Below are 26,735 nucleotides of genomic sequence, written 5' to 3' on the forward strand. Positions count from 1 at the left end.
AGCAATAATAATAATAATAATGCGATACGAATTTAATTCACAAGTTCCGAGCTGAGTCGTTGACTCATGTGCCGCAGTTACGTCTCTCGCTCTCTTTCACCTTGCAAAAGAATTTAACTCAGTTTTGAGGCTCAACCAATTGATGGTCAGTTGAATACAAACACGCCAGCTAAATTGATGTTTTGGGCATTATAAAGGGAAGGGTGGCGGGTGTGTGTTTTTGGATTGAGTTTACGCTCACATTGTGCGGGCGTTGCACGCGCGAGTGGATCTGCAAAAGCATCACAATTAACTTAATTAACTAATGATCGACGCGTCTACGCAGCACACGCATTGTTGTTGTTATTGTTTTCAAAGAGTGCACTTGCAAGATGGCGTACGAGTTACACACACTCTCTCTCACTCTCTCTCTCTCGAAATCACTCACACGCTCTCTTTGTTCTCTTTGTTAAGTTCGCGCTTCGACTGCGCTGCTGGCTTGGGGTTTATTTTGCAGTCGCTTGCGGGATTTCACTAAGCGCGGTTCACTATCAGTCTCGACTTCTGTTTCACAAAGGGGTTAACGAGTAGAAACAAGCTTTACTATCAGCTGCATTGATAACACATCCTCGCAGTTTGGCGTCATGTTTATTAAATTCGCCGCACTCTTTGTGATCTTCAACCTCTGCTCGTCGGCAACAGCTGGCAATCAGGGTGATCTCTATGGCTACGATATTGGCAGCAGCAGCTCAACCGAACGCATTCATGCAGCCACGCGTTGTGTGCATGTGCATCCTCAGCACTCGGTGGATCTTAACCAGGTGAGTAACTTAGGGATCTGGAGTAAATGCCAATTGTAGAGTCATAAATTAAGGCTCATTTGCTTTAATTAACCCTTTTGGGTTGTTGGGCGAACTCTTGCAACTCTGGGTCAGCTTCCCACACACACACGCACGCACTCGTTCAGCTAGTCAATCATTCAATCAATGAATCAATAATTGAGTTAGCTTGCCATCCAGTAGCGTCTGTCTGTCTGTCTGTCTGCTCGCCTGTTAAACAGACGGCCTTATGCGGGCATCTAATTGAGCCAGTCGGATGCTCGTATGCAAATTCAAATTGCTGAAAATGTAGAGCTATTTATTACATGCATATGATAAACATATATAGTATATACCGAAATGGAAGTGGACATCGCATGTTTATGGACTTACACATGTACATACATATATATTATATATAGGTGTTAATTAATGGAGATCGCGCACATGGATAAAATTGCATGGGAACGCCTATCGAATCACATATTTGTCGAATGCAAAGTACTTAGCTGATGAGCAATTAATATTGACATTCCCTTGCAAATTGCTGCAAAATAGTATAATACTTGTAATACATATATCAGTAAAGCTTTTTAGTAGAGGTAAATTGATTAACAATAATAATGCATGATAGTTTGTGTATGCCTACTTTATTATCGCTGATCCGATAAATACTTTATACAGTACATTACATTAATGTATTTGTTATTTGCAATTTAGTATAGTTACAATGAATCTGCATGCGCATTGCAATTTAGCAGAACAAAGATTTCATTAAACGATTTGCTTTATTCTCACTCTAGCAATAGTGAGTTTAATATTGAAAAATATATTGATATATATGTAAATAAATGTAACATGGAAATCACAAAATAGTTCGAGTATAGCTTAGTCTTAGACCTAAGCTTGAAGTGAAAATGCCTAAGATTATGCATTTCTATGATATTTATGTACCCACAGGGTAGATGGACATTTAAACTTAGTTCTATTGTAACAGGCAGGGTGAGTCATCTGCGACCATATAAAGTATATGTATTCTTGATCAGTGTCAAAAGGCGAGACGCACCAGGCACACTTACGTTTCGGCAAAAAACTCGTGTAGAAAGCGTTATTTGATTGCTACAGTATTTATGATTTCTGAGAATTTGTTATTCAGCAAAAAGGCAATTGCAATTTTGAATGCAGCAGTATATTGATATACTAAATAGAGCCTTCGGTATATTTCAGTATTTATACCCGCTATCCATAGTGCATTGTGCCTGCAGGAAATGTAACAGGCAGAAGGAGGCCTTTCCGTCCCCATAACAGACAAAACGGTATAGCTACATATATCCACCTGTCTGTCTGTGTGTCCGTCCGTCCGTCCGTCCGTCCGTATTAACACCTAGACCTCAGAAACTACAAAAGATAGAGGCATTATTCATATTCGACACCACTTGTTATGTTTGCACGCAGATCAAGTTTATTTTAAATTTTTGCCACGCCCCCTTCCGCCTCTGCAAATCGACAAAAATCGAATAACAAGCGTAATTTTGAAGATAGAGTTTTGGTACAGGCAATAATAACTATAGTACTTATGATTCCTGAGAATTTTGCTGGGATCGAATAAAAATTGTAGAAGTTATTCAAGAAAACTTTTCTATGACAAATTACGCCTACTGAAATGGGATCTTAGCTGGTAGATTTTGATCTCTATGGTATATTTTGAAAGTAGAGGTTTTATGATATTTTGTACATTTTAGCATATTTGGAGTATATTATTTAGTATATTTATAGAATAATACCGCACTATTTTGTTTTTATTTGATATGGGTAGCGGGTATACCATAGTCGAGCACACTTGACTGTAATTTTCTTACTTATGTTTAATTCATTTGATATGTTTTTATACTACTGTTCAATTGAAATTAAGTAGCGGGTATTTCACAAGTTGTTTTCATATTTTGATTTGTAGATTAACTCTCTATATGTTATTATTATATAATTTAATCATATTTCTTTGATTGACTTAATACGTAATACATATTATTGTCAGTTTTCAATTTGATTATTCATCTTACGAAATAAATGGATATTTTTACAAAACTGTTTTCCCAAATACTTTTTATATGAGCTTGAAATTCGTGCTGAATAAGTTCTCTATAATGTGATTTCAATTACCTAATAAATCTTTAATATCTCTAAACAAATTTCCAAATTAGCAGCTTATAGATATTTTGTATTTCATAGATACTTTTAAGAGCAATTCGTTCACACATTTTATACCCACTTACAATAAAAATGTATACATATTTGAATTTAATACTATTATTGTTATTCACAGATAATGGGTCTCTGGTATGGTAGCGAGATCATCATACACAGCCAAGACACTCCTGGTGAATACGAATACGATTCGTGCGTTATCATTCACCTGACAGATGTTACGCAACAAGTGAGTTAGACACGAAAGCCAATAGCAATGTCATTATTCAAATGCAAAACAAAATTTGCGTACTGTAGGTGCTCAATAGCAAGCGTAATATCAATAACAACAACAACCACAACTACAATTACGGCCACAATAATCGCAATAATCAAAACAATTACGGACGCATCTCGACCACACCTCAGTACCTCGAACGTGATGATTACGAACAGGAGCGTCAACGGCAACTGCAGCGGACCAAATATTTGCGTCTGGTGTGGAGCGAACGCGACAGCAATCTGGAGTACACATTCAACTATACGCTAGACCGTCCCGGGGTTTGGTCCAACATTGGCGATCAGCGGGGATCGTTGGCCACCCTCAACACATATACACAGTTCAGTGGCATGGTGCAGGTGGTGAAGGCGGTGAACGATCATCTGGTGTTGACCTTCTGTGGCAACGATGTCAAGAGCACCATTTATACCGTGGTGTTGACACGTAATCCGCTGGGACTGAGCAATGATGTGAGTAGAGTATCGAAGAGTTAAATTCATGAATTGATAACTTTTTCCTTTGCAGGAGTTGCGCAGCATTCGCAGCATGCTCTCGCGTCGCGGTCTCTTTGTGGAGAACATACGCAAGGTCTGCAATGGAGCCTCAAGTCGGGGCGGTGGTCTGTTCACACTCTCGCTGCTGTCGCTGGTGTTGCTGCTCTTTGCATCCGGCTGGGGTCGTCGACAGTAATAGGCAAATTAGCCGAGGAAATGCCATATTCCAGCCATATTTCTATGTTAATTTATCAATAATTTACTTACTTAAGCATTTAACTCTCGGTCAATACGACAACAACACTGCTAACCAATCCTCTCGAGTGTCGAGTTTCAGTTGCGGTTAATTGTTTCGTCTTTCCAATTAAACTCAATTAGTTGTGTAACCCTCCTCGCCCCCTCCTTAAACCTCTAGCCGGTTATGTCTGCCTTTCAACTAGTCTGTTAGTCTAGCTAAGGCTAATGTCTTGTAGGCGTTAAATGCTCTTTTAATTCAATTATCAACTCTAGACACAATCATCTCGTTCGAATAAAGCTTTAATAATAACAATAAACCCCCCACACACAGTGAATTTATTTCCCACGCCCGCCCGAAAGTAGGCAATGATTTTTTTCCATTTGCATTTCGTTCTTCACTTATCTCATCATACGCCCCATTAAAAACTGATCTAAATGGCATGACTGCTGTTATCTAAGCAATGCTGTGTTTATCAGTGCTAAGCAACAAATTGGAACAGCGTCTGGAAATCAAGATTGCAATCTTCAAAACATTTCTTATCGAGACGCACACGCGATTTCGAGTGGCGTTCGCCAAAGGTGCAAATATCTGCCGACTGCCGATTGCTGAACTAAATTCGTTCGCTTTCTTTGTGATAACACAAGAGCTGAACACCCTGTAGCTGCTAATATTGTGACAAGGGGTTGCTTATTATATGACTTGTTTATAATTTGGTTTAACCGATTGGCGAAGGTGCAAAAGTCTGACAAATTTGGTGCTAATTTTTGTATTGTATTTGATAAGGAACAAATACCCTGAAGTTGCGAAAGTTCGAGAGAAGAGTTGTTTAAATATTGCTTTGTAGTTTCTTTGATTAAATATACCCTGCAAAACATTATAAGTAGAGTTGTTTAACACTCTATGGCAAAGTTTATTGTATTTGATTTTGATAACTTTTGTTTAATCCGATTGGGCTAGGCCAAGGTGCAAATGTCTTTCGAGTGCAGAAAATAATCTCTTTGACTTGCCTTTGATAATGCGCGTAAATAATACCCTATATCTGAGGCATAGTAATCTTGGGTATCATATAGATTAGAGGATAACTATTAGACTCTGCCGTGTTGACAAACATTTCCCCAAAACATTTGCTTTTGTTTTATCTTTTGTTGTTCATCATAAAACCGTCTGCAGAGTATCCGCTTGTCAAGCACTCCCCACATTCCCTCCTGCACTTTTTTTTGGCAATATTTGGCTGGCGAGTTCCCCGACATTAGCAGCCGCTTATCAGGCCATTGATTGTACATTAACGCTATTCACTTTCGACTGCAGATTCGTAAACAGTAAGTGAAGCAGCAGCAGCAGCGACAGCTTTCCATGTGGAAAGTTTTGTCCCAAAACATTCCCATCGCATAATCTTCAAGTGATTCCGCTTCGAGCACCTCGAGCACTAGCAGACAACGTGCCGTCGCTTATCAGCGACCCAAGCTGAGCCCAAGCTGTTCCACCCACGCTCCCTTTCCCTTCAACTAGGCATTGGGGGGGAGACCCTTGAACTTGAAGTGCCGCGTCAATGCAATTGCTTGCTTGTTGCGATTATAACATAATATTTGCAACTTTTTTGTTTTATTTATTTCTATTTTTTATTGTTATTATTGTTTACTCATTAACGCTTTAGCGAGCGCACGCTTTTGTAGTTTTTTACAACGCTCCAATTGCGCTTCTTGACGTTTTGTTTTTGTTTTGGAAAATTGACTAAGCGTACCGTTGACTGTGCCGACTCCGTCCATCTATTGCCGCTCGCTGATAAGCGAAAAGGCAAAGAAAAACAAAGCGTCACACGTAGACAGCTCATGAGCAGTTACACAAAAGATATGCCAAGGCAGCCAAGCACGCTATGATCAGCTGCTTTTCGCTGCCTTTCGGGTTCATTGGGTGGGATGTCATCGCTTGATTTGTTCGCTGGGGATTTGTCTTGGGGTTGCTCGGTTCGATTAGTCAGCTGAAGACGAACATACTCGTATTTGTGAGCTGCTGACAATTGATGTTGCATGCAAGCGATGCAGTGCTTGGGTCAGAGGTTGACAAAGTAAATTGAATGCTTTATTAAGTTGTTACGATCTTTATGGAATTTGAAAAGTGATTCATTATTTACCAGCTTAGCAAGTAGGGAAGTAGTTGAGTAAATGGGATTGAATAGGATTAGAATAGGAATACGAATAGAAAAGAATAGAATAGAAAAAGGAATAGGAATAGGAATCGGAATAGGAATAGGAATAGGAATAGGAATAGGAATAGGAATAGGAATAGGAATAGGAATAGGAATAGGAATAGGAATAGGAATAGGAATAGGAATAGGAATAGGAAAAGGAATAGGAATAGGAATAGGAATAGGAATAGGAATAGGAATAGGAATAGGAATAGGAATAGGAATAGGAATAGGAATAGGAATAGGAATAGGAATAGGAATAGGAATAGGAATAGGAATAGGAATAGGAATAGGAATAGGAATAGGAATAGGAATAGGAATAGGAATAGGAATAGGAATAGGAATAGGAATAGGAATAGGAATAGGAATAGGAATAGGAATAGGAATAGGTTGAATGGTTAGAAGTAGATTGCAATAAGATTGATTGATTGATAAATGTGTGAGATTTCTATTATGCCCGATGCATTACTTAAGCTTTCTCAAAATGGTTGATCCAAGTCTGAGATAATAACTGAAGCTGTGCTTCTTCCACTCATCGTTTAAGTTGTAGGTTGGATAGGCTAGATATGGGCTATCATAAGATTGAAGAAAAGAGCTTTATTATGCCGAATACATTATTTTGACTTAATCCAAATAGTTAGTCCAACTCAGAGTCTAGTCTAATATCTGAAGCTGTCCTCAACTCCTTCTTCAGCAGACTTGCCTGCGACATTCTCTCGGCAAGTGATCCGCTTAACAAGCTGTAAATTGAATGACGTATTGAGTTGCAGTTAAAAAGAGATTCATATGCTTAATAATTTCTTAAGTTGTGGGTTGGTTAGGTTACAAATAGGCTGTCTTCAGATTGAAGAAGAGAGCTTTATTATGCCGGATGCATTAGTTAAGCTTTCTCAAAATGTTAGATCCAAGACATAGAATATCTTAATATCAGAAGCTGTCCTTAACTTCTTTCAATCATCTTTTAGGTTGTGGGTTGAATAGGGTAGAAATATATTGTGAAAGATTGAAGAACTGAGCTTAATTATGTCTATTGCATTATTCAAGCTTTAACGAAATGTCTGAGAACATTCCCTATATCTGAAACTCTCCTTAACTCCTTCAACTCATCTTCAGCAGCCTTGCCTGTGACATTCTTATGGCAAGTGATCCGCTTAACAAGCTGGCCTTTGACTATCGCGTGAGTTGGCGCTTTGCGTAAAATGTGTCAATTATGCGCGTTTCACTGACGTCAGCTTTAGCCTATATATACACATATATAAATAAATCTCGCTGATTATACATATACAAAATTTATATTCGCATCATTTATGACGACTTTGCACTTTGCACTGCGCACATGGAAGTGCAGCGTCTGGCTGCTAACCAAATAGATACCCTGCACTTCACTTCACTCTCTGTGGGGCTTGACAAATGTAAACAAAAAACTGGCAATCAAGACGCATTTGCACAAGTGTGTGCAAGCATAAACTAATCAATTAATTGCCTACTACAACACAACACAAGAGTCACAACAATAATTTTGAACATGATAAGCCGCTAGACACAAATTTGTGATAAGAAGTTGTGCTATAAAAGCCGGAGGTTGCGAGGCATAGAAACACAGTTACGATCCGTCAAATGTTCTGAACACAACGTGCCGCAACAACGCAAACGGGAAATATTCAATAGATCCTGCTCAATACCAAAGCAACCCAACTGTGATAGCTACTACAAGTACTTACTTTCAACATGTCTGCCGCAAACAAAGTTAACCATCTGGTCAGTGCCACATCGCGCTACATTGCCGGACGCAATGCTGTGCAAACTGTTTACTGGAGGACATCCGCCGGACCGAATCCCCGCATGCTAAAGACGAACAAGACCTGCGAATTTGATCGTAGCACGGAGGCGCCACGTAGCGTCCGTCTGCAGAACTACAATCGCACCTACATCAGCAAATAAGTTGTCACCTAACATGGGCGACAATTCAACTAGTTCCTACATTCTATATTTATTGTACCTATCGAAGTGATGGAGTTGCCTTCGTTATTATGTGCCGAGGCCGGACAAATGCAACAAGGCATAGCCTTGAGTTTAAAATAAAATATTAGACTATCTAAGTAGTTAATCACAACACGAGCCGACAATGTGTTTTTGTTGAGGGGGTTAACTTGTATTCTGCTAATCTTATGCGTCATCAAATTGAGAACACAGCGTGATCAAGTCAAACAAACGTGTACGAAAAAGAGATAGCGCAGGCAAGTGCATTGATTGAAGGACAATGCGGGTGCTAGCTGCAAGCAAGTTAGAGCGAGACAACCAGAGACGCGATATCTGCTGCAGCGCACACGCTGTGTTTCTCTACGGCTCACGCACTGCTTGCAATAGTGACATTACAAGGCTGACATCTACAAAACTCAAGCAACTGCTAGTGTCTGTCTCCAAGTCTGGCAGCTATAAAACTGTACCAAGTGCATTTCAAACCTACATAAGCTGCACTGATCAATTTTTAATTTAATTCTAAGCTGTAATAAAACAAACTGAGCATTCTTTTTAATTATTTATGTATTTTATTTAGTTTTATATTTATTACATACATTGAGTTCTCCCATATATATTTCATTTATTTATGTTTATGTTTTGTTGTTGTTGTTGTTGTTGGGCTTCATTAATTATGGTTTATTTTTGTCGTGGTTTTTTCTTGTATGTTTAGTGTATGCATGTTTTGATCGGTATGTTTTCATCATCATAGTGTCTTTTGGTTTTGTGTGTTTTGCTCATGTTTTTTTTTGTTTGCCTTTATGTTTAGATTTATAATTTCGCTTTAGATATCGATCGTACTTAATTTGTATAGTATTTAGCATTTAGTTAATATAATTCTTCTCTTCGTGGGTGAAATGTGTTTACTTTGTATTTTTTTTGTTTTTATTATTTATTATTAATTATTACTTGTCTTTAAGTATCGTAATTAATTGTTTACTTAAAATTACAGCCTTTATAAATAATTATTTTTTGCCCTCCTTATAATTTTTCCTTATCTTCTTTTTTTTCTTTTTTCTGTTTTAATTTTAATATGTTTTATTTTATACTTCATATTTCGCTTGCCATTGTACTACGTATCCGTTTTTTTGCCTTTCTTTATAATTGTTACTAAATATATATATATAGAGACCTTTTTTATGTATTTGAATAATTTGCACACATGTATATAATATATATATACTTATATGTATATATATATATAATAGTTATCTAAATATATATTCATATAGATTTTTTACTTTTACTTTTATTTTTTTTTTATATTTGACAATTTCAGTTGGGCTTAGTGTCTGGCTTTGCTTTTTGTTGTTGTTGTTGTGTAATGTAGTTTGTTTTTGTTTTTGTGTAGTTTTTTTCTTTAATTTGTATTTGTATTTTTTTTAATTTATTCTGTATTTTTTGCACACGGAAGTTTTAGAGTTGTACACATAAAGACCGCAAAAAAAGTACACAAAAAGTTTGTGATGTCTTTTCTTCTTTTTCATTAAAGATTTGTTTTTCTTTGGTTTTTTAATGCTTGGAATATGTTTTATGTATCTTTGTTTTTGTTGTTGTTGTTGTTGTTGTCTTTCTGCCTAACTCAATTCACACATCGAAAACAGTTTGCTTTTCGTTTATCTCAAAAGAGAAAAATATATATTAATTATTATCTTTAATATTTTTTCGTTTACATTTTTTTGTCGTTTTGTCTTTTTGGTTTTTTTGGTTTTTGATTAAAAAATATTGCAGCTCGAAATTGTAATACTTTTTGTTTACTATTATTATTATTATTATTAGTGGTATTAATTATTATTATATACTCCTCTAGTTCGGTATCTTGCCTAGCATAGAACACAGCAGAGATCAGTTGTGATATTTCAAGATCTAGTATATTTTTTTTAGTATTTTTTTGGTATTATTATTTTTTTTTTGTTGATCCTGTAACTGTAACTGAACCTGAAGTGGCTCCACTATTTTTTTGTTTTCCGTTTATTGTTTTTTTCAAGTGTTGGGCTGATTTTCTCATATGTTTTACGTATTTCATGTCGCTACTTTTATGCTGCTCGGTATAATTCATATATATATATATCGTTTAATATATATATATTTATGTATATGTATGTATATCTTATGTACTCGTATGTTTGTTGTATGTATCTTTTGTATATATAGACTCTTATCGTGTGGTAAATCATTAGCTAGACCTTTTTTTTTTTGTTTATAAATTTCTGTCTTTCGTACGGAAGAATTTGGATACATTTCTCGTGTGTTCGGTTCGTTTTTTTTTTTTTAGCTAAAAGGTATAATTTATCTAGATGGTATTTTTTTGTAGTTCATTTTTGTTTTTCTGCTAATCTTTCTATTTGCTTTTACCGTATATAGCACATTAACTGGGCGCTAGTTGTGACTGAGTGTGTGTGTGTGTGTGTGTGAGTGATTGGCATGTGCTTGTGTGAGTGTGATATTTTTTTTACTTTAGCTGCACAGTGTGCAATTTGGTTAGATTTACAAACAAATATGCGGCATTTTGACTAATGTTCTTTTTATAGATGAGAGAGAGAGCGAACGAGAAATTAAAACAAAAATTATTGCTTAAACTGTAAAGATAACTATTTTAAACTCTTTCACTAGAAATAAAATGTAGCATAATTTTGGGAGCTGAAAGAGTAAATAAAGTAGAGAACTATCGATAGTAAGCGTAATCGATATTCAACGATAGTAAATTTTAAGTCATCGATAGTACTATCGATTGTCGCCGATAATATCGCCTGACATACAAATGTTGATCTTGTATTTTTTGCCGCAGTCAAGGAATTCCGCAAGTTTTTTTTTGTCGTCTGAACATTTGAAATACTTCCAGATATGTGAAATATTACTCTTTAAAGTTCAGTTTCTCTATTCTTGACGCACTTTATCTTGCGGGTATTCAACATTTATCTTAAATTCGACACATTATAGATTAAAATAAAATGTATAAAAAAGCGATCCATATCTATTTGTTTTCTTAATTGCTGACGATTTTATACAGAATAGTGTTAGTCGCTAACTATCGATGGCTTGGGCTACTATCGAAAGTGTCTGCTGCTATCGATTACTGCTCGATAGTATCATCGATTGTTCTCCACCTCTAAAACAAAGTATAGTTTTTTTTATATGTCAGCGCAGAAGGCAAGAAAGAAATTTGTTGTTTTGAAATATTATTGTACATATTTTCTGCATCGGGCAGCTCAGTTAGTTTTTGTTTTTTTTCTTTGTTTGTCCAGAATGTTAACAAATATACAAAGAGTATAATAATAAATTCATTTCGTGTATTACATTTTTGTGTTTGTTTTTAGTTTTTTTTGTTTTTTGTATTTATTTTTCATCATATTTTTTGTAATTCATTTGATTTTTTTTGTTTGTATATAAGTATGTCTCATCATATGTGTGTCTTGACTAAAAATACTCAACAATTTCGTTTACGTGAAACCATTTTAGCTACAATTTATATGCTTAACGCATTGTGTACTTATTTAAGTATTTTCCACTTCCTTTTCTATTCCCCACACACAGCTACAACATGAAAGAATAAACCATTTTGCGCAACCTATCAATCATAATCGTTGCTTTCACCATTTGCCATATGTTTGTTGTAGTTGCCACACCCGAACTGCCTCAAACTAGACCTACATAATATTAGTAGGTGTAGGAAAAACTCCTTTGCTGACATTATACGATGTATATATATGATCCAAAAAATCTCTCGTCTTGTATAAAAATGAAACGTTTCTTTATTAGTTTTTTTTATTCTTTACTTTCGTTTTTTTCAGTGGGGTGTGCGTGGGATTTTGCCTCGTTAAAACTAAAACTAACAACGACTAAATTTGCTAAATATGATAATAGCCTCGGGGGTGTCTAAAATATGCACCACGCCCCCTTCTCTCGTTTGCTATATACTTATGTAATGCACCTGTGAGTATGTGTGTGTGTTTTGTTTTTATTCTTATTGAGTTCGTTGCACATTTCATTATTATTATTGTAGTCGGTTGAGGAGAGGGGGAGAGGGGAGTGTAGGAGGTGAGAGGAGAGCGCCAGGCAATTTACTCATATGCATATGCGCATATTGAATGAGTCAATTAGTATTCAATTCAATTCATTCATTCATTATTCACTTACGTTCGCCGCGTCTCAAAATTTTACAATATTTTGGTTAGGACAGTGAATGAGTGTGTGTGTGTGTTAATCACATTCTCTAGTGTATGAGTGTGTGTGTTTTGTCTATCATAATATTGCTCTCTATTATTATTATATGCATTACTCGACTCGTTTAGTAATCGTTATTGATTTATTTATTTATTATTCTTTATGCTGCTGCCGCGTTTTTCTAATGCCCAGTTTTAACGTTTTGCGCTTCGTCGACTAATAAGTACAATATCATAAAAATAACACTGTATATTTTGTTCGTTCTGTAAATATAAATATATATAATATATATCTCAGGTTTTCCATTTATTAAATACAATATAATATAACCATATAAACGCGCCACAAACGCCGACAACTTGCCACACAACTTCTTTTTCCCGCTCCGCTTTCAACCTCAAAATCCCCAAACTCTTTAACAAACTCTTTCTGCCTGCCACTTGCAACACAGTTGCTTCAAAACCCTTCGCTTCCCTTCCCCCTTGCCTTGCCTCCCTCCCTCATTAATCGTAACTTGCAACGTTCGCGAGCGTCACCTGTGTGTGGCATTTGAAAAATTCGTAAACACTTTTTTTTTTGGTTTTAATTAATATTTTTGTTTTTAGTTATTCTTTTTTTTTAGCGTCAGTCTTGTGTAAATTAAATTTTACTTCAAAAAACGTTTTAACGCACAACACACAGGCAGAAAGACACTCAACGAGAAGCGAAGAGGAGGGGGTGGAGTGGGTGGGGGAGGAGGAAGGTTCGCTTGCAACGTGTTGCAAGCTCTGTTTCTCTATGTGGCATGTGGCAAGTGCGGCACGCGCGCTCGAATTGTTTTGTTATCAAAAAATCTGCTGCTGCTCTTGACTTGTGTATGTATGTATATTTAATAAAATGCATACATATATACACTATATACACTATATATATATATGTAATATGTATATATATGTATATGTGTATATATATGTATGTAGTATATAAGGTTTATTCAATTCACACGTAGACGTTTTTTCTTTAAAAAATGCAGTTTTTTTGTTCTTCTTATGTAAAAACGATGACTTTTTTTTTTGGTTTTAATTTAATAAATATTTTTTGTTTCGGTTTTACGACGCCATCGAGATATTGTTCTGGTACACTCATAGATATATATATATATTTATTTCGTTTTGTATATTGTTAAGATTATACGATCTATATAGATGTATATATATACACATATATATATGTATAGTTATCAATTATATATCCTTTTGTTCGCTTCGGAAGAGTTGTGAGAGAGTTTTTCAAGAGAGTTTTCTTTTTGTTTAGCAAATAAATGATAATTACAATTATAATTGAACTACATTCAGATTACATATAGAGGCTTGATTTTCTTCTTCTTCTTATATGTACATTTACAGTTATGTCTATATGCATATGTATTTTATTTGTTGATTAGGTGCTAAGTAGGCGCTCGACTGACCAAAAAATATCCATTTTCGCAGGCGAGTCTAAATGGAAAATCGAATGACTAATTCAGCTTGCTATTTTCATTTTATCAACTATATATCATTTATCAACTGAGCTTTGCACATATATATTTTGTTGCTGTTTCTATTTTCGAAGTAATTTAAGTATTTTGTTTAAGAGCTAATTTGACACAACCGTTTATATAATTCAACTCTTTTCTATTTAAATCGTATAATTCTCATCGAAATTGTTGTTCTTGCTTTTTGGCTACACAAAAGATTCGTTGCACGTTTCACTTGAATGCGTCCTGAAAGTATGCTACAGTTTTTTTTCTCTTATTGCCGCCTCGCTACGTATGCGAATATTACGCATACGCAGCGTGTATTCGTGTTGGTGTTAAATGAAAATAAGTAAATAAAAGTAAAATCTCGTTTCGGGCTCTTTTTATTTCAGTTTTACAATTGATGAAATATTTGATGTCAACTTTGAAATTTAGAAAAAACTTTCTATACACACATATAATTATTACGCACACACAAATTAGGGGAGGAAACGAAATTTTGGGGATGAGTGAGAAAGTACAGAGATATATATATAATAAGAAACGTTACAAATTTTGGGAAAGTGTAGGCCAATTATACACACATATAATATATATATATATACAGATCTGTATAAAAACTACTTTTATAATCGGAACGCCAGAAAAACTGAACCCGAAACACATATTTGTTGGCTTGAAAACGTTCTGTTTGGGATGTTGCTGTTGTTGTTGTTAGTTCTGTGATCTGTTTTTTAAAATCCTACTCAATGGGGCCACAGCTGAAGCTAAGAGGCAAAGGATAACAAGTTGTTGTTGTTCTCTCGATCTGTATGACGATGATGGGGAGGGGGAGGAGAGATATTTATCTTGGCTTGTGTTTTTTGCGTAATTTTTGAAGAAGTTTGGATATGCTTTGGTTTAGATTTTTTTCGATTTTTTGTTTTTGGTTTGTTCCCCCCTTTTGTTGAAGATGTTTCTTGCTTGCTTAATCCTGATATCTGATCTGATATTCTGCTTCTTCTTTCTTTTTGATCACGCTTCCGTCTTTGGCTGCAGCCCCGATTGAAATTCTGGTCTTACAAACACAAAATATATCGAAACATTTAGAAACGCTTAACGAAAACAATAGAAACAATTTGAACTCTCGGTAAATCAAAGTAATGAAAAAATATTATGAACGTTTTGTTGTTTGTTTGGTTTGTTTGTTTGTTGCGCGCCACTTTTCCTAATGATTGCTGATGTTGTTTGTTTTGCTGTTTAGTTGCTTTGTGGCTTTTGCGCTTGTTTTGGTTTTGATATTGCTATGTGGATTGTGGATGTTTTTAGTGCTCGTTTTTTCTTCTGTCTTCTTTTGTCTTCTGCCATTTTTTGTTTGTTTTTCTTTTCTTTACATGGACATGCGCCAATTGGTCACCGAAATGTTGCTCTTGCTGTTGCCGCGATTGTTGGCATTGCTGCCATCATCGAACTCCCAAGCGGCATGCGGCTGTCCATGATGTTGCATCGGCGGCTGTGCGTCTAGTTGAAACCAACACCAACATAAAAAAAAATTGCAAATTAAAAAAATTAAAGAAATCAAAAGAGAAAAGTATTGTATTTTTTTTGCTGTTCTGTAGTTTTGCATTTTGCTAAAAATTATTAAGTAGCTGTTGCTTTATTGTGTTGCTGCTATTTTTTTGTTTAGCTCTTTTTTCTTTTCTCTCGCTTTATAATGTGTGTGTCTTCTTCTTATATAGTTGTTAAATAATTGTGATGATGTGTGTGTATGTAGAGCTGATTTTTTTATTTCGTTTTTTTTTTGTTTCTTCTTTTATTTTGTAGGTAGGTTTTTTTTACTTAGCACTAAAAACGTGTTGTTTTAATCAGTTGATTTTTAGTTTAAAATATATATATATAATGTATGTATATATTTGTTTTTTGTTTTTCCATTTCTTATGCTTACAGTTTATGCCTTTTGCTATGATATATATATTTTTACTTTTATTTTTATTTTTTTGTTTATTTTTTCTTCATTCCTTTTTTGACTAATTTGTGTTGATTTTTCTTTTTCGTTATATGTATATATATTGTATTTATGCATGTATATGGTAGTATACACAATATAAATATTCACTATATATATATATATATATTGTATATATAATATATTTTCATTTATTTTCTTTATATGCATGTATAAACTTAATAGATTTTTTGACGATGGGACACAATCTGCTTACTGAGCGCAGTGCGCAGTAAAAACTTAAGAACCTTCCCTCGAAGTCAGACAATAAATTGAGTTACAAACAGTTTACAAGTTATCTTTAACTTTATCGTTATCGTTATCAATTATCATTTATCTTATTCATTTTGTATGTATGTCAGCAAAAATGTTCATAATAATTATGCCATTTGTATATAATATGTATATACATATCTTCTTTTCGTTTTTTTTTTTCTCATTTATTGGTTTTAACCTAAACAATTTATTTATGAATTTTTGCTTTTTGTTTTTCAAAATATCACGTATATATCTTAAGTTATGCCTTGGATTTTTTTAGTTGCTATCCTGTACGTGTTTATGTATTTGTGTGCGTTTTTTTTTAGGTTCTACTAACAACTTCTGCTCAAAAACTGTTTTCAATTAAATTTAAACTAAACTGAAAAATCCCTCGACTGGCTTTTAAGTACATTCCCATGTCTGTGTGTGTGTGTGTGTGTGTGTAGTTTTCAACTAGAGCATATAAATTATTCAATTATTGCTTTTATTTTCATTCGTTTTGGTTTTTGTCTAATTATTGTTACGATTCGATTTAAAAATTTGTTTTTTCCTTCTTTTTTTTTAACTATGCAACAATTTAGTTTTTAACGTTACAAATTTGTCAACAAGTTTTTTTTTTCGTTTTTGAAGTAACTGTACCGCGGAGGCGTGGCAGCTGAGCAGGCGGAGGCAAGCGGCAACGATTGCTGTATGTGTGTGGCAAGTGTGTGTGTGTGTGTTGGGGCACGGAGCGGAGGCTGCTGCTGTTGCAGGTAAATTTGTGAAACCGCTGGGTTTTTTTTTTTGATTTGTTAGTGTATCTCGTGTCTCGGTGTGTGACCAAAATAATTGCTGTTAAGGCAAATGCAATTTACAAATATAATTTCTATTTTGCACCAATTTCATTTCGTTTTTGCCGCTTTTCGTTGCCGCTGCTTTCTTTCTTTTTCGCCTTCCCACTCCATCCGCAAATAATTTAGTTTTTGTTTGTATGCCAAGATTTAACAATAGATTCTCGTAACAGAAAAAAGAGTTTTATATCAAAAACAAATCATGAAAAACAAAACGGAGATTTTGTTTGTCTCATTATTCATATTAATTTCGTTCTTCTCACTTTTCCTTTTGCTTAGTTTGTAGTATTTTATTTGCAGTATTTTCTTAGTACATTTTGTTAATTGTTTTGTTATTTGTAATTTTTGTTTTGGTTTTTTTATATGTAGGTATTTAGCTAAATACTCGTGTAACACACTTTTTATTGAGTGTCTATGTATTGCTTTAGTTATTTTTTTACTTTTTACTTTTCTTCACTTCATTCTCTTTTTTCTAGGCGTATATTTAGTATATATATTATATGTATATATATATATGTATTTGTATATGTATATGTGTGTGGTTTGCTTTTTTTTCTTTCTTTCTTTCTTTTTTTTTTTTTTTGTTGTATATACTTTTATACTTTTTGCTCTTTTAGCTAGCATATATTTTGAATATCTTTATTGTATAGGTTTGCCTTCCTTCTTCCTTTTCTTTCTTTTCGCTATTCGCTTTCTCATTACACTTTGCCGCTTAGTTTGCTAGTTTATCAATTTCGTTACTCCTTCATTTACTTTTCTTTTTTTTACTTTATTCCTACAATTTCGTTTCAGTTTTACTTTTTGCTTTGCTTTCTTTTTGCTTGGCTTACAGTATGTATATATTTCATTCTATTTAACTTAAATATCTATATATATATATATATATATATTTATTTATATATGTTTTAGTATGTGTGTGTTTGTAGTGTGTGTGTGTGTGTGTGCGCATGCTTTGTGCTGCGGTTTATTTGTTTTCCTTTTGCGTTTCTATACGATTTTTGCTTCTTAGTTTGCTTCTTTTTTTTTTTTTTGCATTTGCTTTTGCTTTTTATATGTTTATCATTTATGTATGTGTATGTGTGTGTGTTTGTGTTTGCGTGTAATGTAGTTTTTATATAAATTAATATTTATGCATAATTTATGTCTTTAATTTTTCGTTTTGCTGCCCGCTTTTTTCTGTCCCCAATTTTTTTTAACCCCACAATACAAAATTCTTTCCGCAGCTTTCTCTTCTTCTTCCTCTTCCAGTCTCTCTTTGCTGCTTTAATAAATAATATACTACTATATATATATATATGTATATGTATAGGCTGACTTTCATTATTATTGCTGCTTTAGTCCTCTTTCACAAATATACAAATTGCTGTTCTGTTTTTTCTCTATTTTGTTTTTCTTTTTGTCTGCAACTTTTGCTGCCCTTCCCCCCCAAAAAACACTTCTACCCCCTTCTTCCCACTACGCTAATTGCACATTATTAAATCTTTCGACTGAAGCTGTCAGTCTCCAGCCCCCAAATACGCTTCCCCTTTCCTTTTCCCTTTCCCCGAAATACGCTTCCCTTGGCCTGTTCTATCAACTGAAAACATAAGCTGCTTATACGCTGTGTGTGTGTGTGGTGGTGTGTCTATCCTTGTCTAGCTTATGTGTGTGTGTATTGAGTAGCTCCTCTTCTCTCATTCTCTATGATTTTGTGTTGCTGTCGCTTCTTTTCTTTTGGGCAGCAGCTGCCGTGTATAAATTCTATTAATGCTTTGTTGTAGTACATGTTTGTGCTTGTTGTTGTTGTTGTTGTAGTTAGTAGCAGCACTATTTGCTATTGCTGTTGTTGTTGTCGCTGTTGCGCTTGTTATCGTAGTTGTGGTTGTTGTTGTAGTTGTAGTTGTTGCTGCATCCTCAAAGTTAACAGGGATAAATGCCTACAAGAAACAGTCGAAGAACATGTTCAAACACGATACATCTACAATACTGCCAGTGTGTGTGTACTACATATATGTATGTGTATGTGTGTGCTACATTTACAATCAAGCGCCAAAAATACACAATAATTAATTAATTAATTAAATGGCCACACAAAATCAGCTAAAAATCAAAAAAAATTTTCTCCTAGCGCCTAAAGCGTGCATATGTATGCGTATGCGTATGTGTGTGTGTGTGTTAAATTAAAATAAACTAAAAGTATAAATTAATTATGCAATTAAAATTAAAACTAATTAATTGTTGCTGTTTGCTGTTGTTGTGGTTGTTGTTGTTTCTGTGGAGTGCGAAGGAGGGAGAATCGAAGAGCATCATCGTTGTTGTTGTAGTTGTTGTGGCAGCAGTATTTGTTGTTGTTGTTGCATCAGTTGCTGTTGCTTGTTGTTGTTGTAATTGCTGTGGTATTTTGTTGTTGTTGTTCGGGCAGCTTTTCTCAACGTAAAATTTGGCGACTACGAAAATTTGTTTTTTTGTTGTTGTTGTTCTAGTTGTTGTTCTGGTTGTTGTTGTTCTAGTTGTTTTTAAATGGTTGTATTTAACCTTTGGGCGTTCAATGTTGTTGTTGTTGTAGTTGTTGTGCAGCAAAAACCGAACGAAGTAAAGAATGAAAAGAAAAGAAAAACAAAGCGTAAAGAAGAGGTGTGTGGAAAGAAATCTACATCTAAATATAACGACAAACGACAAATTTGTTTTTACAGCGGAGCGAGCGAGCGAGAACAAGCTTCAGGTGGTGACAAAATAGAGAGAGAGTGAGATGCAAGCGGTGTTCTTGTTCTTGATGTTGTTGTTGTTGTTCTTGTTTTACACACAGGCAGCAGCGTGTGAGTGTAAACTGAGCTAGTAGCTACCGGATTGTGAGAGTGGAGAATGGAGAGTAGTGGAGAGTAGAGTTGAGTTGAGTGAGTGCTGCACTGCACTTTAATTACCTTGATAATTCGGAGGCCAAATGGTGGGTACATTCTGTGAAAGAAAGCAAAAGAGAGAAGAAAAACGTTTGACGTTTAATTAAAATGCTTCAGCAGAAAACAAAAATCAAAGTATATACAATGCACTGCGCTTCCTGTTGGCGCCATCTATTGGCGGTTGGCCCGTTACCTAGCTATTACGTTGCTCCTATTCGCAATATGCAATTATTTTAGCTATGCTATTGAGCTAGCTCTCTTCTATATTTTGTCACAATATAACTAGACAAGTAATTTTCAATATTTCTATTTCGATTCGTTTTGCTTGCATGATTCACAATTATTTTCCCAATTTGCTTTTCAGCACTCGGTTGAAAGCAAATAGAATGGTCAACATTGAAATGAGAGGTACAAACATAGATTTGCAATTGTTTCGATATAGTAATTATGTGAAGCATATAATTTAAATTCAGCTGGGTTTTTCTATATACACATAAATTTATTATTTTTTTTACGTGCTTTATCAAATGAATCATTTTTTTGTATACCCATATAAATATTTACAAGCTGTAATTTAAATAATTTCCTAGAAGTAATCAAGTTTCATACTTTTCATTCTGTAAGTATTTCAGATATCTCACTAACTCCCTAATGACATTTTTATGTATTGCATATTAGCTATCAATATAAATATATAAATATAATAATTGCAGCCAAATATTACATTGGTGTGCTATGGTAACTGTAGCCTTAATTATATTTAAATAATAATGTAATAAATCTAATTCTAGTCAAATATTAATTTTCAACTCAAATTTAAACTGTAATCCATTTATATGGGAAGTTTTTGCTCTGTGGTAGAAACAAGAATACTAAATAATTTTTACTAAAATGTGTTTATATTGATATACCAGATATACATAGTATATGGTAATATCAATACACCAGATATACATATTTAGCAATATCAATATACCAGATATACATATTTGGCAATATCAATATAGCAAATATACATTTTGGTAATATCAATATACCAAATAAAATTTGTTAATATCAATATACCAAATAAAATTTGTTAATATCAATATACCAAATATACATACATTTTCGTAATATCAATATACCAAATATACATTTTCGTAATATCAATATACCAAATATTCATTTTGGTAATATCAATATACCAAATAAACATATTTGGTAATATCAATATACCAAATATACCATATTTGGTAATATCAATATACCAGATATACATATTTGGTAATATCATTATACCAAATATACATATTTGGTAATATCATTATACCAAATATAAATATTGGTAATACTTTTAAAAATTTAGCTCAATTTATTTAACCTTTGGTAACAATCTTGTATCCTTCATTATCTTTAAATCATTTGTCTACTTCTAGTCAAATAGCCATGCTCTTGCTTTCTTACTACTAGCCTTAATTCTACGTGCTGCACATCACAAATCTGTTAACTAATCTTATATATATATATCCGCATAATATTATATCAGAGTTTTAAGCTTTCACTCACCATTGGCACGCTGTAGTACTGATAGAATGGCTGATATTGCATGGCTGAAGGTGGGTAGATGGCTGGCACACCAGCGGCTGTAAAGTCAGTAACTGGTGTTGGATTAGTTAGTCCGGCGAATACAATTTGTTTTATATTGTTGTTGTTGTTGGTGGTGGTTTTTTTTTATTTTTTGATGTGTTTAGAAGAAGAAAGAGAGTAAAAAAATGGAATATAAAAAAGAAAATATTGATTTAAATCGAACTCAAGCCCTAAACGAGAACTCATATAAGATGAACTCAACAAAGACGGAGATGAAATTCATCGATAGTCAAATCGATAAACGATAACACACTCACCTGGCGGATAGACGGCAGCGGCAAACTGATCCATCGGGATGTTGCTAATCGGTGCCGGCGGTGTGGTTGTATAATAAACGGCTCCATTGGTGGCCACAATCGATTGCAGCGGATTGGGCTAAGATGGAAAGAGAAAGAAAGACATTAAAAATCCGTTCTCCAATTTCAGATTATACGATCAAAAACTCACCTGCTTCTTGATAGCCGGTGCAATGTTCAGCTTGCGATCACGCAGCACAACGCATTCACCCTGAGAGAGGGAGCGAGAGAGAGCACACACAAGAGAGGAAGAGATAGAGAGAGAAAGCAATATGTAGTTATGGCAAAAACGCATTAGAAAATCTTTGGTTAACAACTTTGTCTCACTTGAGTGTGTGTGTGTGTGTTTGTTTATGTGTATTGTGTGTGTGTGTGTGTGTGGCATTATCAACAGACAATGCCAAACGAAATTCAAATTGGAAAAATTCAAATTCAAATCCAAATCGAACGCAGCAGCATCAATAAAATTCTCAAAGAAACCAATGAAAAACCAAAAGAAAAAAAAAAAAAATAAGGAACAATTATGGAAAAAGAAAACCAACAAAAATATTTATGTATTAAATAAAAGGCGTCTTTTATTATATCAACTCTGAACTGTTTTGTGTGTTGTGTCTTGTTCTGTTGCTGGCAGAGGCCAAAAAATGTTGGCCAAGAGAGATTGAAGAAAAACACGTGCCAAGCCAAAAAATACCATTACCACAAAAGTACAAATGTGTGCGTGTGTGTGTGTGAGTCTATTATCTATAGAGTATGTGTGTGTGTGTGTGTAATATCGTATTTGTTTATTACGAAATGTCATGTACTGCAGCTCGAATCGTAACCGAAATGAACAAATGTTTTATTTGCTTTTTGGTTTTTGTTTTTCATTTTGCTTTTTTCCATCTGCGAGGCACACAAAACAACAACAAAAACTCATAAAAATAAAAAAAAGAACACATAAAAAATTGTAAAACTTAAAACTCGAATAATAAATCAACTCAAGAAAAGCGTTTAAAAAACAAGCTTTCGTTTCGTTTCGTTGTGTGTTTCACATTTTAATTTCAGTTTTTTGCACTCGCAAGAACAACTTGAAAATGGTAATCGTAAAAATACGTTTTAATTTTAAGTGTAACAAACGCCAACACCAAATTGCCAAAAATCAACCAAATTTTGTAATTTACAATTAAAAGAAGTGTTTAGTTTAACCAACCTCATGTGAATTCAAATGATTTGTGCTTTGGAGCTCGAACTTTTGCATATTTTCATATTTGTGAAGAATTATTTAACCATTTAGTATTTTATTTGGTATTTTATTGAATTATTTAGTATTTTATTTTATTTCTTTTTTATTATTTTCATATATTTCAAAGATGTGTAATAAATTTAATATCGATTATTCTATTTTATTCAAATATTTAGTATTTTATTTTAGTATTTTCTTTAAATTTAAGAATTTATGATGAATTATTTAGTATTAAGCAATTTAGTATTCTATGAATTTAGTGTTTTAATTTAGTATTTAGTATTTTAATTTAATACTGTATTTCATTTTTTTATTTTCCAAAAATGTATGATGAAATATTTAGTATTTTTTTAACTATTTAGTATTTTATTTTAGTATTTAGTATTTTTACATATATTTTAATTTATAATGAATTATTTAGTATTTAGTATTTTATTTCTTATAATATTTTATTATTTAGTATGTTATTTTAGTATTTTGTTTTTATCATCATTCTTTGTTATTAATTTATTATTATTATTTATTTATAAATATATTATTTATTGTTTTATTCATATTATTATATTTAATTTTAATTTTCATTATTTTTAATATTTTAATTTTGTCAAATTGTTTTATATCAAATGGCGTAAAATATTTATGAAAATATACAAATTCAGAGCTTCATTTTATGACCTTTGTTAGTCGCTTGTTTTAGCTGCTCTTTTAATCACTTGTTTCCTTACTACGCATTTTAATTTATTCAGATTGAGAGTGCTTTACCATATGCTGATGCTACTCCTGCGCTCCTGTTCAATTCACCTGACTCTTGTGGCACAAATATCTAAGCTGCTTTTGACATTTGCCTAAGCTTTGCTACCTCTTTATAAGCTCACTAATTGCTCCATATGCTGAAGAGCATTTCGAGTCCATTTTAGTAGCATTAGAATGCCATTGAAATGGCATTCACTCTGCATCAAATATGCGCAATCGACAACGGCTTGAAAGCGCTTTAAATCAAGTACGAACAGCTGGAACATCAAAAGCTAGCATACTATACAGCAATATAACTGAGGGGTACGATTAATCGACAATCTCAAAGCGACACTAATAAAGCACAAAGTGGAACATCAAAAGCTAGGTATTGCCAATAAGGTTTAACAAGTATTTTTATTTGCAATATTTGCTCTATTAACAAATCGACATCGGCTTTAAGCGAAGTAAAAACTGTACAGTATTTATTTAGTATTTTAATCCGATTAAATCCGATATATACTGCAATATTGAAAAGTTTGCTTTTTGCTTTACAATATTAGAAATCTTGGCAACTATTGATAATAAAGCCAGTTCTACTTTCCAATCAATCAATCGCTTTGAACAAACTTCAAACTAGAACTAGAACTAGTTGGGTTAAAGGTTAAAAGATACTGTCTTTAAATTGCCATATTGAAATTCTCAAATCTTTTATATAAATATTTAGTGATATCACTGTTGGTTTTAGAAGAAATTTCAACATTCCGTTAAAAAAAAAAGGTGAACTGAAGCTTCCAAATGATACAGATATAGATATTGATATTGAAAAGCTCCAATCTCGAAAATCTTTCGTATTACCAAAAAACATGGACAGAATGGAGAATGTCTCGTTTTAAAAGAAGCTTCTAGTTTTGAAAATATCCCTTTTCCCTATCTTTTTTTGAATATACCAATTTGTAGTTTATTTAAAGCCAATCTCTCAATCTTCAATCTCGCAATAGCTCAAAAAATTTCAACTTGGCAATAGTAATTGAAGAATGTTTCTGCTTAATAGCAATTTCTACTTTCCGTTTAAAATATTAACAATACCATTAGCTTTAATTGCTTTAAATGAAGTACAAACAGCTACATCCAAAAATAGCTGATGGGTTAAAATACTGTTTTTTGTTACAAGCTCTAGAATCTCACATATGTTATAAATGAAAAATATCTTCTAATTTATATTTAAACCATCCCTAATTACATTAGCGTTATGCGCTTTAAATGAAGTACTAACTGATACATCCAATGTTTAAATACCGACTTAAATTGCAATATCTACAATCTAATTTTTCTATTAATATCTACAAAAAGGTTTAGCTTGGCAATCAGTGATACTAAATGAAGAGTGTTGCTTTTAAAAGCAGCTTATATTATATAATATTCTTTTTAAAAATATCTAGCGCCAAATACCTTCGAGACCTCAACAAATACTAACGAGCTGAAAGTATCAACTCTTACTGTAAAGCTGCTTATAAGGTTGTATGTAGTCTATGGCTCATCATAAGCTATTATGACCACAGAGAATGCGCCACAATCCACAAATATCTATAGTAGACTTCACTCTCTCACTCTCTCGACACAATCGATGGCGAAGTGCCATCGCTATTTGCCGCAAAATTCCGTCGGCCATTTAATGGGTGGCCATCTTGAATCCGTCTGTCTGTCCGTCCGTTTGTCGTGACTGTCTTGACTGCCTCTGTTATGCTCGTTGTTCGTTGTACATGGGTCAGTTTATCTTTAATTGGCAATTAGTCGCTGATAGCCGCAGCGATTTGCACTTGAAATGCATGAAAAGCCAACACAAAGCACGACCGTCCGCTTGTCCGTCCGCCCACCTCTCGATGATGGGGCGTGGCCGTGTCCTAAGCAAATGTTTGCGGACAACAACAGCTGCTGCTGCCTTAAAGTTCTTTTAAACGAGCAAGAGAGAAACTCGAGGCCTACTTTTCTTTGCTTTTGATTTTGCCTTTTTTCATTCACTGTTCTTGGTTCTCGGTTCTGTGTTCTTTGCTTTTTCTTTCAGCGTATCCTTTGACCGCCGCAGGGCAAACAGACGCCCCTTAAAAGAATAAAAGACGTCCAAGACACACACATACACATAGGGAGCAAGGATAAGGCGTTGCGCTGAACAAAAGGCCACAGTGTTGAAGCCACTCGTTGGTGGGTAGTGAAGTGGGGGGTGAACGGGGGAGACCCACTTCTGTCTCGCTGTCTTGAGCGAATTTAATTAAGAACCCTTTGAGGGCTGCTCTACGACATCCTGAGCCTTTTGTTTCCTTCACTCACACACACAGAGAAACATAAAAAGGACAACAGGCAGTTGCTTGACCACACCCCCTCCGCCCCCATTCCCTAGAGACAGTTGTTGGTCATTGGCAATGCGCATTAATAAACGCATCTTGAGCACCCAAAAAAAAAAGAGAAAGAGGAAAACTGAGTCAAAGTAACATTTCAATTTTGTATCCTTTGAAGTTTGATTGTGTGCTTGAATAATGAGTGTGAGTGTTTGAATAATGAGTGAGAGTGTGTGTTTAAAGTCTCTAGTTTGTGGCTGGATAATTATGTATGCTAAAGTGTGGATTTAGTGTGCTATCAAAAACATATACACAATTGTTGGTAGATGAAATGAGTGTGTGTAAACCTCGAATGTGTGTGTGAGTAAGACAGCATGCTAATTAAGTAGCAGCAGCATGACGACGAACTCGGCCAAAAAGGATACGAGTGAAGAACCTTGGACGTTTCTCTTCTTCTCTATTTGCCAGTTTGCGGCTTAAAAACTTTTTGGTAACAAATGAAACTTTTTGATAACCGAAATTTAATTAGTGCAAATGTTTAGTCATGTGTATGTGTGTGAGTGTGTGAGTGACACGTGTGTGCGAGTGTGTGTGTGTGTGTGTGTGTGTGTGATGTGTATTGTGTATGCACATTAAAATCTCGTTAAACGTTGCCACGGATGGCAGTCAGCAGAGCATTGTGTTGGAGGCTGCTTATTGTTGTTGCTGCTGCTGCT

At 34.1% G+C, this 26,735-nt stretch overlaps 3 protein-coding genes across 12 annotated transcripts in view; 2 read left to right on the top strand and 1 right to left on the bottom strand.

Moving 5' to 3' along the window:
- The first annotated feature begins 488 nt into the window (after positions 1 to 488).
- Positions 489 to 4,141, top strand: LOC132791897 (uncharacterized). Its single transcript, XM_060801021.1, has 4 exons — positions 489 to 800; positions 3,121 to 3,231; positions 3,300 to 3,731; positions 3,787 to 4,141. The coding sequence occupies exons 1-4, from the start codon at positions 624 to 626 to the stop codon at positions 3,949 to 3,951; spliced, it is 885 nt and encodes a 294-aa protein (XP_060657004.1). The 5' UTR covers positions 489 to 623; the 3' UTR covers positions 3,952 to 4,141.
- A 3,629-nt stretch (positions 4,142 to 7,770) lies between these two features.
- Positions 7,771 to 8,296, top strand: LOC132793948 (uncharacterized). The gene has a single exon (XM_060804128.1). The coding sequence runs from the start codon at positions 7,907 to 7,909 to the stop codon at positions 8,117 to 8,119; it is 213 nt and encodes a 70-aa protein (XP_060660111.1). The 5' UTR covers positions 7,771 to 7,906; the 3' UTR covers positions 8,120 to 8,296.
- Positions 8,297 to 14,221: 5,925 nt separating this feature from the next.
- The window catches only part of LOC132793945 (protein boule), a 34,376-nt gene continuing 21,862 nt past the window's right edge, over positions 14,222 to 26,735 (bottom strand). For 2 of the 10 annotated variants that reach the window (XM_060804115.1, XM_060804116.1), the window contains 5 exons: positions 21,881 to 21,940; positions 21,691 to 21,808; positions 21,353 to 21,444; positions 19,829 to 19,862; positions 14,222 to 15,356 (listed from right to left, as the gene is read on the bottom strand). In XM_060804115.1, the coding sequence (XP_060660098.1) occupies positions 15,226 to 15,356; positions 19,829 to 19,862; positions 21,353 to 21,444; positions 21,691 to 21,808; positions 21,881 to 21,940 (435 nt within the window). In that variant the 3' untranslated portion in view covers positions 14,222 to 15,225. Of the gene's footprint in view, positions 15,372 to 15,593; positions 18,845 to 19,218; positions 19,443 to 19,826; positions 19,863 to 21,352; positions 21,445 to 21,690; positions 21,809 to 21,880; positions 21,941 to 26,735 lie in introns of those variants that run through there. The other 8 variants (XM_060804118.1, XM_060804121.1, XM_060804119.1 and 5 more) reach the window with 8 other exon arrangements.

This window comes from Drosophila nasuta, chromosome 3, assembly GCF_023558535.2.
Source record: "Drosophila nasuta strain 15112-1781.00 chromosome 3, ASM2355853v1, whole genome shotgun sequence".
Lineage (NCBI taxonomy): Eukaryota > Metazoa > Arthropoda > Insecta > Diptera > Drosophilidae > Drosophila > Drosophila nasuta.

Bases quoted from the DNA above. Each gene is read 5' to 3' on its own strand.
- LOC132791897 (XM_060801021.1), top strand. From the start codon at position 624: ATGTTTATTAAATTCGCCGCACTCTTTGTGATCTTCAACCTCTGCTCG. The intron at 3,232-3,299 runs GTGAGTTAGACA...TGCGTACTGTAG, and splicing joins TGACAGATGTTACGCAACAA to GTGCTCAATAGCAAGCGTAA. The intron at 3,732-3,786 runs GTGAGTAGAGTA...TTTCCTTTGCAG, and splicing joins CGCTGGGACTGAGCAATGAT to GAGTTGCGCAGCATTCGCAG.
- LOC132793948 (XM_060804128.1), top strand. From the start codon at position 7,907: ATGTCTGCCGCAAACAAAGTTAACCATCTGGTCAGTGCCACATCGCGC.